This window comes from Cibotium barometz, chromosome 1, assembly GCF_041138505.1.
Source record: "Cibotium barometz isolate CiBa-2024 chromosome 1, ASM4113850v1, whole genome shotgun sequence".
In the NCBI taxonomy this organism is placed as follows: Eukaryota; Viridiplantae; Streptophyta; class Polypodiopsida; order Cyatheales; family Cibotiaceae; genus Cibotium; species Cibotium barometz.
Genome location: NC_141046.1, coordinates 7,476,995 through 7,490,997, shown reverse-complemented (window position 1 = coordinate 7,490,997; position 14,003 = coordinate 7,476,995). Strand labels below are relative to the sequence as shown.

Below are 14,003 nucleotides of genomic sequence, written 5' to 3'. Positions count from 1 at the left end.
CTCAATCTGGTAGTGTTTGCGTTCCAGTAACTGAACGTCCAGGATCTTGCCCACATCTGCAAGAAGGCGGGCTTGGAGAAGATCCCGGATTTCCCCTCTGCTGGGGCGAGTGCCGACTATACGGCGGATGGTGGAATGTGCCTGGAGGCGTTCCACCTCTGCGGCGAGGCTCGCTTCCTCTTCTGGTGAAAGAGAAAGCCTGATGGGGGTATCCTCAGGGGCGGGCGAGGGGGTTGCGGGAGAGTCCCTCTGAGGTGGGGCGGGAGGAGCCTCCATCAGTGTCTGAAGCTTAGTTGAAGGCGGAGCGAATGCGGAGTGACCTGCAAGAACCGAGCTGCACAAAAGGCGGAGCGGGGAGGAGCTTAGGGGGAAAGGCGGAAGACAGAGGGGGAAGGGGGCTGAAAACAGAGGGGGGGCAGAAGAAAACGCGAAAAAAGAGGGGGGGGGGGGGGCTAGGCGTGAGGCAGAGGCAGCGAAAAGGGGGCAGGGGGGAGGGGTGAGAGGCAGGCGGCGAAAAGGGGGGGCAGGGGGGGCGAGGGCAGGAGTCAGGCGGCGGGACGCGAAGGAAGGGGAGGCGCAGGGGGGCGCTAAGGAAGCGGAAAGGGGGGGCGGTGAGCGCGAAAGAGCAGGGGCGGGGGGCGCGAGAAATCCAGACGGGGGGGAGCAGACGGAGAGGACGGGGCAGGCTGGGGGACGCGAGGGCGGGGAGGGAGGGAGGCGAACGTGCAGGTGGCAGCGGGAGCAGGGGGGAGCGGAAGCTTCAGCGAGCACGTCTCTTTTCCTGACCCGTAGGTTACTGCAGTTTTGTTCCTCCTAAACTTAAGTTAGACGAAGTGTTCTCGTTGTTCTTGCTCTGTTGAGTGTTGGCCAAGGACACAAGGGCGGCGGCCACAGGCATGGGACTATTCTTCTCGTCGCTTTCGCTTTGTTGACTGTCGGCCAAGGGCACAAGGGCAGCAACAAAGGTGTCGGGAGAGGAGAGAGAGAAGGGGGAAACTTGGTCGGGGCAGTAGGCACACATTGTGTTTGTTCGCGGTCGCCTGTAGGCCAACCATGATTTTGGTCTAACGCCTTTCCCTATTTTTACCAGTGTTGCGTCGTGTTTAGTTTTATTAATCATGTTTTATTAATCGTGCTTTATTAAAACTTGGGTAGCTACGAGGTCTTCTCTCGATGCTTGCTTTTGTGCAAGCATCTTAGGTTACCCAAGGTAAAAAGAAGCTTACTAATCAGCTAGTAGAGCTATGCTTCCAAGCATCATATACATTCACTTCAATAATAAAAGATCTGGTTTTGTTTTGGATTTTGGTTTGAGATTTTTGCTGCATGACTGTGCCTGCAAAGGGCTAGGGCAACTTTAATGCAGAACTGCGGGGTTTGGTCAATGATGTTGACTCCATAAACAGACCACATAGATCCTTTTGTCTGCCTCTATGTCTAGCTGTTGAATAGAAAGCGGCTGCCAGTTCAGCAGCCCCTACCATCGTTAAGAGCTTGAGAGCTGCTTCAAACATGGAGTTAGAATGCATCCCCATCCACACTGTAATACTAAATTTGAGTCACATGGGCCTAATGCATCCAAAGGGGCTTCAGGAAGAAGCTATCACTCTGAAGGCACAACACCCAAATATTAGAAATTTCTTTCATTCTGCAATTTCATATGTATACTTGCATGATTGAGTCTCACAGGCAGTATTTGTGTACTTGCACGATTGGGTCTCCTAGGTATTATTCGACCCGACAATTATACCTTGTTTGCATGATTGGGTCTCATAGGTGGTATTCGACCTGCTTTAACTTTGGCTTGGAATTAGAGATGTGTGTGTGTGTGTGTGTGTGTGTGTGGAGTGCATGTGTGAGAGCATATCTCGATACAGAGTTCTACACCCACTATTGGGCACTGATGACGTTAGTGGGGATGTCGTAGTATCTAGTCCATACTATGCATAATGGAGTTGATAGTTATATAGTCTTGTGGGTTGACTACCATGAGTATATAACATGCACGTTCTTAAAAGGTGAATTTGGTCATGTTCTTGGATTCATCTAGGTATATGATGTTGAATGGAGGCAAGCCCAAGCAAGACCAATCAGGCTCCAAAACCTAGCAACAATAGTCATCATCCGAGCAGGGAGCACATAACAACATAGATAATAAGGACAACAAGGAAGAGTCGTAGAGCACCTCGGCAATCAGTAGGACAAAGATTCAAAACCTAAGAAGACGCCTGAGGAGAAGGCCAAGGAGGGCATTACAGGAGGTATCCTCCTCCTAGAAGAGCAAAAGCAATACCAGGCAGAGAACTGATGTTTTTTTTGCCATCACGAGGGGCATAGTAAGAGGGATTGTATCTAGTTGTAGGTTGAGAAGGCCGCCAAGCAGCCATCCTCTAGAGAGGCCACTGCTGAAGCTACACCTACACCTCTAACCTCAGTCTCTAATGCCGTTCTGCTTTTGCCCGCTTTGAATCCAGTGCCTCCAGTGGTGTTTGATGATAAGTAGGAGGGCGAGGCTGAAGGGTAGAGGTCTAATATGTGCCTATGGCACATCGAAGGGACATCAGTTCATTGTTCTCTTTGACATGGGCAGCTCTGGAGGATGCCATCTCTCCACAGTTGGCGGCTAAGATGGATTGCACCTTAGTACCATATCATTTGCTTGTGGAGGGGTTTACATCCGGTCTCCGCATCCATATCACTCAACAAGCTCAACAGTTTCAATTTCAAGTTCAGAGGGCCAGATTCGAGCGAGACTTCATTGTTCTACACGAAGCGCAAAAGTTGGCACTCACACTCATATAGGTTAGGCATAGGTTCTAAAGTAATGGTCTGTGTGACGAAAGTAAAGAAACTAGGCGGCAACTTGTTTAGTAAAGTGATAACCTGGTCTTCGTGTGACTTGGTAGAACCAATGGTGGCATACTCGGTGTTAAGGCGCCGATATTCAGCCACTTTGACGGTCAGGTCATCCCCTTCTTTGATAGAGAAAATTTGAATTTGATGCTCGAGATTAATGCGACGCGTGCGATGACGTGCGGCATCTCTCTCTCTGCAAGGTGTGCCCATTTGTGAGAGACATAGGGGAACTGTTGGAGTTGAGAATGAAACTCCGGCAGAAGGCCTTGCATGAGCTCCACTTTAGTAGTGGCATTTCTAGCTTCCCAATGGCTGATGACTTTAGGGTGGGTTTTTGGTTCAAATCCCTTTACTAGGTTCCAGGAACCTTGGGAAGTAAAAACTTCTTACATAAGATTAGCCCAGGTGGTATAATTAGACCCGTTAAAACGAGACTTTTCAGTGAAAGCATTTTTAGACATAGAAACATGAAAGGAAGATGGTGGGGGAGTCGTGGATGGTTGGTGCCCATATCCGGAGTGTAAGATTTGAGGAGGAAAACCAGAAAATCCACCAGGACCAAGCATAGGTGTAGGACCTGTTGAGGGTACTCCATAGGATGGAAAATAAGTTTTGGCACTCAGCATAGGTGGAATACCTAGTTTAGGCACGAATCCTTGAGAGGGCACATAATTAGGAAAAATATTGGTGCCAGGGATGGGTTGGTAAACCACCGATACCTTGGAATGTTGGGTGGCACTGCAGTGCAAGAGGGCATAGTGCTGAGAGATACCTGGGATGGGTAGAACCCATGCGCAGGACCCAAAGGAGGTGTAGGTGGTGATGATTGCACACCAACACCAACAGGGATGGGTTGGTAAACCACCGATACCTTGGAATGTTGGGTGGCACTGCAGTGCAAGAGGGCATAGTGCTGAGAGATACCTGGGATGGGTAGAACCCATGCGTAGGACCCAAAGGAGGGTTGGGTGGGAGGGTTTTGTGCTTGAAGTTGAGCAGTATTCCATAACACATTAGAAGCAGGGACAGAAAGTGAAACAGAGGAGAAAACAATGTTACCTCCTTGAACACTAGAAGTCTGAGAGTGAATTGTACTCCTAGACCCTCCTCTGTTTGGGTTCACAAAATGCCAGGGATTGAGGGTAGTTGATGGTACCGTTTGTTGAACTTGTGCTATAGAAGAAGATACCCAGGTAGAGTTAGGAACATACGTACTAGAAGGCACATACGAGCCTGACGCGGTCACCGGCAAGGTTGATGATGATGGATCTCCGAACGGCCAAGGAGGTACGTGTCCTTCCTGAGAAAAAGTCCCATACCGAAGTCCAGTTTGTTAGCTAGAATGAGAAGCAGGGCTTTCCAGATGAGGCTGAATACCTGGGTCCAATACAGGCACACTGGCTGTGGGCATGTATCCTCCTCTGGAAGTAATGGCTGACGAGCTCGGAGAAGAAAAACCATATGCCAAGGGTGTAGAGGGTCAGTAGGTAAAAATAGGCTGGTTGTTTCCCAATGAAAGACCTCGAACAGGGCTCTCCAGTGAATGAGGAGCCCCATCCTCCGTGTGATCTAAATCTGAATAAGGAGAATCAATATCTAGTAAAAAAGGCTGATCCTCCGGAATCGTGGGTAGACGGTCCATGCTGTGCGCTCTCAAGGTCTTCAATCCTTTTGCTCATGATAGCTCTGATACCATGTGAGGGCAAAAGAGACCAAAGGACCGAATATATGAGAGATCAAAGCAAATCACATAGCATGCAAAGGGGATGTATATATAAATGATGAAATCCAGTACAGGAGCTCTATGTGAGACTCCGAAGGAGCAGAGAGGTATGTTGTCCCAAAAACGCAGATAACAGTGCTGTAGTAAGCCTGAAGTAAACTCCGATATATGCCTGATGTAGGGCTGATGTAAGTGCAGAAGTACTCCTGATGTAGAACTGTTGAGATCAGTCCTGAAGTAGGCGATGATAGAAAACACAGAACAGTCCTCTGTTGTGGGTGATGGAGAAAACGAGTAGACAGCCTTGATGTAGGCGATGATAGAAAACGCAGAACAGTCCTCTGTTGTGGGCGATGGAGAAAACCAGTAGACAGCCTTGATGTAGGCGATGAGTCCAGTAGAGGAAGTAGCAGGTTGCACCAGTCGTAGGCGACCTGCACCAGCAGCAGAGGAGGTGGCTTACACCTGTCATAGGCGGGCTGATGGTGCCTCAAACGTTGCCAATGATAGAGGAGGAGCTCGCTTGCGTTGGTTGAATGAAGATGCGCTTCCTATATATAGGAAGGGAGGGTGTAGGAAGGGAGGGTGCTGGTCAGCCAGCAAATAAAGGTACAATAAAAATAATCAAAATAACCCTTTTTGGGTTGGGTAAAATACCCTTTTGGGTATGTTTTCACACACGAAGCAATCTCAGCAAAATACGGTATGTACCGCCTGTAATAGGAACACAATCCCAAAAAGCTGTGTACATCATGCACGGTCCTCAAATCTGGCCAATGCTTCTACTTTTGAAGGATCCATACGGACTTCATCTTTAGACACGATGTGCCCCAAGAAGTGTATTTCTTCCAAGAAGAACTCACTCTTCTTGCCATTTATGACCAACCTATGCTTCCGGAGTTCTTCAAACACTGTGGCCAAATGCTCCTCCTTTGAGCGTGAATGCACAATCATGTCATCAAAGAATGTGCCCACAAACGCTTTATGAGGCCGGAAAATCTTGTCCATCATCCTGTTAAAGGTGGCGGGAGTATTTGTCAAACCAAAGGGCATGACCAAGAACTCATATAGTCCAAAGGTGGTCCGAAATGCTGTCTTATGCATATCCTCGGGTCTAATGCGTATCTGATGATACCCGCTTTTCAAGTCTATCCAACTAAAGACTGTGGACCCTTGTAAGTGGTCCAATATGTCATCGATCCTCAGAATAGGGAATCGATTCTTGATAGTGTTCTTGCTTAGCGCCTTGTAATCTATACACATGCGCCAAGAACCTTCTTTCTTTTGCACTAAGAGCACAGGTGAGCAAAAGGGTGATGAGCTTGGCTGAATCAGCCCCTTTTCAACAACTCTTGTACCTGGCTCATAATTTTCTCTTATTGGACTGCACTAACACGGTACGGCGGTCTATTTGGTGGGATACTCCCCGGAATAAGATCAATAGCATGATCTTCTGGCCTTTTCGGAGGAAGTTTTCTTGGCAATGACTCGGAAAAGCAATCTTGGTACTCATGTAGGAAATCAGTCCTGTCTTTATCTAGCATAGACAAATTAGATTGAGATTCATCATCTTTTGCATCCTTAACAAAAACCAAGTACGCGGAAAGATGCTTTTTCATTAACTAATGAAATGGCCGAAGCCGACACAATAGGAACAGATTCCCCTTTAAGCTTTACATCCAAAATGTGCTCTTTTCCTCTATGAGTAATCTTCCTGTTGTATGTATCCACCACCGCATGTACTCTATGGCACCATGGCATACCCAACAAATCATCACACCCATCAAGTGGCATGATATAGAATTCCTCACTGTCCACATAACCCAATTCAGTCTCCTCACCACCTGGATGTTCCCCAACAAGATCAGGAACTAACCCTACAGAAGGCTTTGCTTTCTTAGACTTGGGCTCCCCTTTAGTGTCCTTATTGGACTTACGCTTGGGACAATTGAAAGACATATGTCCCTCTTCGGTACAGAAAAAGCATTTCTTGGCATCCAACAAAGCCTGCTTCTCCTCGGGAGTTCTCTTGGGCATTGGTAACATCTTACGCCCCTTCTCTGCAGGCAGTCTTGCATCCCAAGATGCATGCCTTGACTTCTCAGTTTTCTTGCCAGTGCTTTTGTTGCCCTTAAATCCAGTTGATACCCCAGTGAGTAATGCATTTGGCGTCATGGCGTTCTCTATCATCTGTGACATATTTGTTACTTGGGTCTTATGCAATAGTCACGCACTTCCTTGGGCAACCCACAACAATACTTCTCAACCTGCTCAGACAGTGGCACTGCACAATAAGAGGTTTTGTTCCCAGAAGACAAATTATAGGTAATATTGCTAATGTATATCTGGCGATGGAATATGACAAATATACTTATTAGGATGTCCTTGTTATGCAAGTGGATGTAGCAAAAGCTTTCGATACAGTTCAATGGGGCTACATAGCTGAGGTCATGGTTGCAATGGGCTTTGGTTGTAAAATGCAAGAAGCTATTGCCCGGTGTGTTTTGGGTCGTGATCTCTCATTGAAGTGGACAATGCAAAAATTTGTGCATCAAGGATGCTCTCTTAGTGCATTACTGCATGCGATTGCACACATCCACTTTTGATGTATATGGATGCTTGGACTGCACAGGGGCAATTACATGGTTTGTAGTTACCTAATGGTTCACATTTTGTGGCCCAGGCTTATGCAGATGACATGCCCAAAAATGATCGAAATGATCTCAAGTGTATCATGAGAACTTTGGCTTTATTTGGTAAAGGAGTTGGACTTTATATCAATTGTTCGAAGTCTAAACTACTTCCGTAGACTTCTTGTGACTGGCATGCATTGTTATGTTCAGGACAAATTATTTCACCAGACCACTTGGTTAGACATTTGGGATATCCCACTGGCATGGTATATGTCTCCATTCATTGGGTATTGAACAAATTGAAGGCCAAGCTAGCATATTGGAAGCTTTCTACACGGCCTTTACATGTGTGTCTCATAATTGTTCAAACAATCATTATGCCTTGTGTGCAATTTTACTTTCCATTATTGATTTGTCATAGAATCGATATTTATACTTTTATGTCTGATGCCTTGGAATTGTTATGGAAAACCAAGCATCATATGATAGCGTTGCGTCTTTTGAGACGATCTTTGGTCTGCACACCTAAAATGCATGGTGGACTAAATATATTTGATCTGTATTATCATCTCTTGGCAAGAACGGCCACCATGATTTCCACTTCTTTTCAACTTTAGCAACCATGGGCCATAATACTTGCAGACATGTGTGCTTTCATCAAGACAATCGGCACATTTCTCACCTGGAAGCAGTGCTTAGTAAATTTGAAGGAGAAATTCCGGGATGCTCTTATGCAGCTTCCCTTCTTCGTGATTGGAAATAGGTGTCTTCTATTCAGTGGCATGGTAGAGATGCACTGATTGGGAATTCTCTTTGATTGAAAAGCATTCATTGGTCTTACTTTATGGGGAATGCATAAGAATATTAAATGGTGGAAACAAAGGCTTCGACTAATCAGCCTCTCAAATAGCATCTATTCTTATGGAGATGCCTTGTGGGAATACTTACCGTTTTCACTTTTTTGGCAAAACGACATATCTCTAGTGATAGATGTTGTAGATGTGGACGACATGCAGAGTATGTTCCGCATCTTCTTTGGCATTGCATGGAGTTGAGGACTTTCTTGCAAGTGTTGACTCGCAATCTCCAAGGACATTTTACATCTTCAAAGTAGGAAAACTCTTCTGGATTTTTGGCGTTCTGCCATCTGGCATGGCTGGATTTGACACTTTCATGATCTGGATGAGATACTGGGCACTCTGGACTATTTGGAAGGCTAGGACCATATTATGTTTCAAAAACCTTCTCTAGATGCTTATGCTTTCTTCGTGCCAATCTTCGCCAGTCCCTACATGTTTGTCGACAGCTGGAGGCTATTGATACCCGACAGTTTGAGGTCTTTTTCCATTGTTTCTAGCTTTCTTCCTTGGATGACTTCTCTCTAAAGTAAATCCTCCCCATGTGGTAATAAAACACTGGTTTTTACTTTAAAAAAAAGAGTGTGTGTGTGTGTGTGTGTGTGTGTGTGTGTGTGCACGCTCATGTGAGTGTGGTGTTTGTATGTGTCAGGATATAAACTCATCATTTTGAGGCATTGTGAAATTCACATTTGTTGTTGCAGGTTTTCTCTTTCAAATTACGTGGTGCCTACAATATGATGGCAAACCTTTCTCGAGAGCAGCTAGAGCAAGGCGTTATCTGCTCTTCAGCTGGGAATCATGCCCAAGGAGTTGCATTGGCAGCCCGCAAACTGAATTGTGACGCTATTATTGCTATGCCTGTCACAACTCCAGAAATTAAGGTTAAACTTTTGGACAATATCAGGATGATACGTTATTTTGTCGAAGATACATTTCAGTGGGTGCCTTAAATGTACAATTGGTGCTCATCACTTCTTCATGCTTGATTTACAGTGGAAATCTGTTGAAAGGCTAGGTGCCACTGTCATCTTGGTTGGAGATTCATACGATGAGACCCAAGCATACGCAAAGCAAAGGAGTCGTGAAGAGGGACGAGTATTTGTTCCACCTTTCGATCACCCTGATGTAATAGCAGGACAGGGAACAATTGGGATGGAAATAGTTAGGCAGTTTTCAGCACCCTTACATGCTGTCTTTGTTCCGATTGGAGGTGGTGGCCTCATTGCTGGTATTGCAGCTTACTTAAAACAAGTTCGGCCAGAGGTAATTTTGTAAAGTCCTCAACCCTTGTGTTTGGTGTCTTTCAAATCAAAGATGTGATATTAAAGCATACGAGGGTGTTGATAACAGTCTTGTTTTTTGAAGTATGGTGACGGCTAATGTGGTGTGTCTGTTGTCTCCTTGCATTACAATTAATCTAACTGTAGTTAGGGTTTACATACTTGTTATGACATTACGAAAGACAACCGTTCTTTGAGCTCTCATCCAACTTGCGAGCGTCATCCAACTTGCTTGAACCTTTGCAGTTGACTCTTGCCCCTTTCCTCTCCAGATAGGATGCAACATATAAGCTGCAGCATGCAAAGGAGAGTGCATCATGTCCCAATGGCCAACACAAAGGTCCTTGACCTCACTAAGTTTGTCAGCATCTATGCCCTCCATGTTCTCTATCTTCTCAATCATGCAATCTGTTAGTTCATAAATCAGCCCCATGGTTGCTCCCTCCCTATTAGCCAAGTGGAGAATCTTTAGAATTGGGGCACAAAGCTTTACAATCAGCTTTGCCTCTTGCCAAAAGCCACTTCCCAATACAATGTTCGTGACTTCCTCACATTTTACAGTGCTAGAAGCCTTTCATCTGACCCATTCATCACTCACAACCAGCTTTCGAAAGCCATTGTACACCCTTTCATCTAGCAAGTTTGCAAGCACTATGAAACAATATGCAAATTGTGTGTCCACTGGCTTCAAAAGCTCCTTTTTGCTGTGAGTTCTGAACATATCCAGAGCTTTTGGTTTCCTGGCTATGAAGCTCACTATCTTCTTTCCTTTATTGAGCATAGAGGCAACCCAACTCAAATCGTCAATGTCCTCAAACAACAAGTCCAGGCAATTGCAAAGTGCATGGAGTGTAGAAGATGGAGGGCCTCTCTTGTTCCATGAGCTCCCCAGCTCGTACTCAGTTTGAGGCATTGTCCATGCAAACTTGGATGACATTTGTATGTGCAACATCTAGAATCACATCTTTCAAAATACTGAAAATGTATTCACCTGACTTGTACTGTCCATTGGTGTCCATAGATTTAAAAACATGTTGCCATGAACAGACAATGCAAACTTGGATGACATTTGTACGTCCAACATCTAGAATCACATTGTTCAAAATACTGAAAATGTATTCACCTGACTTGTACTGTCCATTAGTGTCCATAGATTTAAAAACATGTTGCCATGAATTTGGGCATGTTCTTGGATTCATCTAGGTATATAATTCAGCCGTATTAGCGGACATGCAGATTTCACATTATGAAGTTTTCGTCCGAGTTGCGGCCAGTTGATATTGTGCTTATTCTTTCTATCTTTAGCGGTGCATTTGCCCTATCAACTACTTATTTGCTGTACTAATTCTTTCTATTTGCTACTTCCCTTAGTGCTAGGCTTCATTATGGTTGAGTCTGCCCTGCATCTCCGAAGGTTTGACAGAAACTCAATACGAAGGGCTTTGTGTGAATATATGCTCTTATGTGTGTGTGTGTGTGTGTGTGTTTGTGGAGTGCGTGTGTGAGAGCATATCTTGATACAAAGTTTTACACCCACTATTGGGCACTGATGACGTTAGTGGGGATGCCGCAGTATCTAGTCCATACTATGCATAATGGAGTTGATAGTTATATAGTCTTGTGGGTCCACTATCATGAGCATATAACATGCACATTCCTAAAAGGTGAATTTGGGCATGTTCATGGATTCATCCAGGTATATAATTCAGCCGTATTAGCGGATATGCAGATTTCACATTGTGAAGTTTTCGTCCGAGTTGCGGCCAGTTGATATTGTGCTTGTTCTTTCTATCTTTAGCGGTGCATATGCCCTATCAACTACTTATTTGCTGTACTAATTCTTTCTATTTGCTACTTCCCTTAGTGTTAGGCTTCATTATGGTTGAGTCTTGCTTGCATCTCCGGAGGTTTGACAGAAACTCAGTACAAAGGGCTGTGTGTGAATATATGCTCTTATGTGTGTGTGTGAGAGAGAGAGAGCATATCTTGATACATAGTTCTACACCCACTATTGGGCACTGATGACGTTAGTGGGGATGTTGTAGTATCTAGTCCATACTATGCATAATGGAGTTGATAGTTATATAGTCTTGTGGGTTGACTACCATGAGTATATAACATGCATGTTTCTAAAAGGTGAATTTGGGCATATTCTTGGATTCATCTAGGTATATATATATATATATGTATATATATATATATATATGTATATATATATATATGTATATATATATAGTGTGCAAGCACATTGATTATGGGCCTCTTTCGAGTATTTGACCAGCAAAACACGTGGAAGCTCTGGGGGTCTTCTTTCAGCCCTAAACACTACTGGAAAACTATTTGATGCAAAACGCAGATATGGAGAGAGAGTAGAGAGAGAGAGATTTGCCGGAAATTTAGTATATTATTATGGTACCAAAAGGTACCTCCACTACAGCCATAGGCTGCCCTAAACAAAAGGTGGTAAACACCCAAAATCTTGTCCTACTCTAGGACCCTAAGGACCCAATCCCTAAAGGATTGAATGAGTACAATGATGAGCTACCTTGCCTATTTATAGGCCTTTTTATTTCCTTGGAGAACTGGCTGACTGCTGGTCGGCCAGCAGTCTTGGCTTTTAATCCATAAAACGTAGCGCCGCCTCTGTTCTGGCCCAACCGCCCACCTTCTGTAAGCAGCTGACAGCTCATGGGTTCCTTCCTAGGCAGGCTGATTGACGAGCTGAGTTAGGGATAAACTAACGGGCGGGCACCCAAGTATGGACGGACGAGCGCCCAAGTGTGGACGCCCGATGACCGGCCAAGAGCCTATAGAAGGGTGGCCAAGGTTAGTTATTGGGATATAGAGAGTCTCGCGAGTTTGTGAGAGCTCTATGGTCTTGGAGCCTGGATCTAGTGCCAGACGTGCACCTGCTTTGCGCAGCCGAGGCCGGAAGCAATCTCAAGGCCCGCGAGGGCAGCTTCGTGGCGGTATGGGACGTCGCGAGGAGGAGATTGGTCGATACGTCATCCTAGTTAGCTCAGCTCGTGGCTCGGTGGGGACAACCAAGACTGTGGGCTTGCCCACGGCTGTCATGGTTGGGAGGTGAGTCAGGCCTGCACCCCCTTGTTTGTTTGTTTGTTTGTTCGTTGTTTGCAGGATTCGAGTTTCAAAACAAGATCGATCACGAGGAGATCCGTGGGGATTTGACAGTGGTATCAGAGCATACCTCGTGAACGAGCAAGTCGGTAGGTAGAGAAGAAGAGGTTGAAGAAAGGTATGTGTTAAAAAGCTTGCTGTTTTTTCTGTGCATACTGCAGTTTTCAGTTTCAGTATGTGTTTTTCTTCATCAAAGAAACCCATGTTGATGGGAGACGGTGATCTAAGAAGGGTTATTTGCTTTGCAAAGAAGAGGTAGATTCGTTTGTGCAGTCTCATGAACGTAGAGAGAAAACAGAAACGAAAAGCACGATGCTTTTTGGTTGAACGAGAGAGAGAGAGAGAGAGAGAGAGAGAGAGAGAGAGAGAGAGAGAGAGAGAGAGAGAGAGAGAGAGAGAGAGAGCGTGCGAGGCGAACACTGCAGCGCTGGTCGTGAAGGGCTGTTGGTCGAGACGTGTTGCAGGTTGGACAAGCGTTGGCTTTTGGGTGTCTATGCTGGCGGCGAGGCTTGCAGCCGGCCAAGTATGCGCAAGCGCCCAAGGCTAGGTAGGCAGGCGGCCTAGGCCTGCGCAGCCTTGCGGCCAGGCATGCGTAGCCAGCCAGGCAGCGCCCAGACTAGGCCTGCGTAGCCAGCCCAGGCCACGTGGCCTTGTGGCCAGTCTTGTGCGAGGGAGGCGCAGCCTGCACACAGGCGCTGGTAGCAACACTGGCGACAGCAGCAGTCGACGACGGCAGCGCAGGTGGACGCCAGCAGCTACCGGTGGCTAATCCAGGAGGAGAAAAAAAAACAAGGAAAGTTAACGTTTTTTTAAGCTTTCGTTTTTTTTTTTGAGTTTTAAATTTTTTTTAAAGGTTTAAAAACATCTCTAAGGTTTAAAAGTGTTTATTTTTTTTTAAGAACTTAGAATATATATATATATATATATATATATATATATATATATATATATATATATATATATATATATATATATATATATATATAAAAAACACAAAAGCAAAGAAAAAGCCAAGCATAGCTTTTGGGGGCTTTTAGTTTGTTTTGGGAAACCTTTATAAACCCCCTCAAGTGGGCTTCTTGCCACACATCTCTCAAGTTTTCAAGCTCTCAAGCTCTCAAGTTCGCTCGCACTTTCATTGTGCAAAGATCGAATTTTCTCTCCACGTATCCTCTTTACGATATCGACCCAAGAATCGGAGTTGGAGCCCCTCGTGGAACGCGAAGGCTTGCCGGCTACGGAAGGTACCGATGCCGATCTTTTTGACGATTTGTGTCAAAATCAGATTTCCAAGAGTTCAAAGTAGCTCTCGAAGCTTCTTCGACGGAACGTCAGGCACAAATCGCAGCCCAGATGCAAGCTTTGCAGAACTCCATCGCTCTCTTGACCACTACCCTCTCTACTTTCTCGGGTATGGATACCTTGGCTTCAGCTTTAGGCCCCAATATTACTCCGGAACCGTTCGGGGGCGAGCAAAAGCAGCGCACCAAGGGGACACTTGGCTACACAAGTG

The 14,003-nt window shown here is 45.4% G+C and overlaps 1 protein-coding gene across 1 annotated transcript in view; it reads left to right on the top strand.

The window, feature by feature from the left end:
* The window catches only part of LOC147641566 (threonine dehydratase 1 biosynthetic, chloroplastic-like), an 89,485-nt gene that overhangs the window by 34,751 nt on the left and 40,731 nt on the right, over window positions 1-14,003 (top strand). Inside the window, exons 2-3 of the mRNA XM_086789153.1 lie at window positions 8,774-8,953; window positions 9,066-9,335. Coding sequence (XP_086645279.1) covers window positions 8,774-8,953; window positions 9,066-9,335 — 450 coding nt within the window. The remainder of the gene's footprint in view (window positions 1-8,773; window positions 8,954-9,065; window positions 9,336-14,003) is intronic.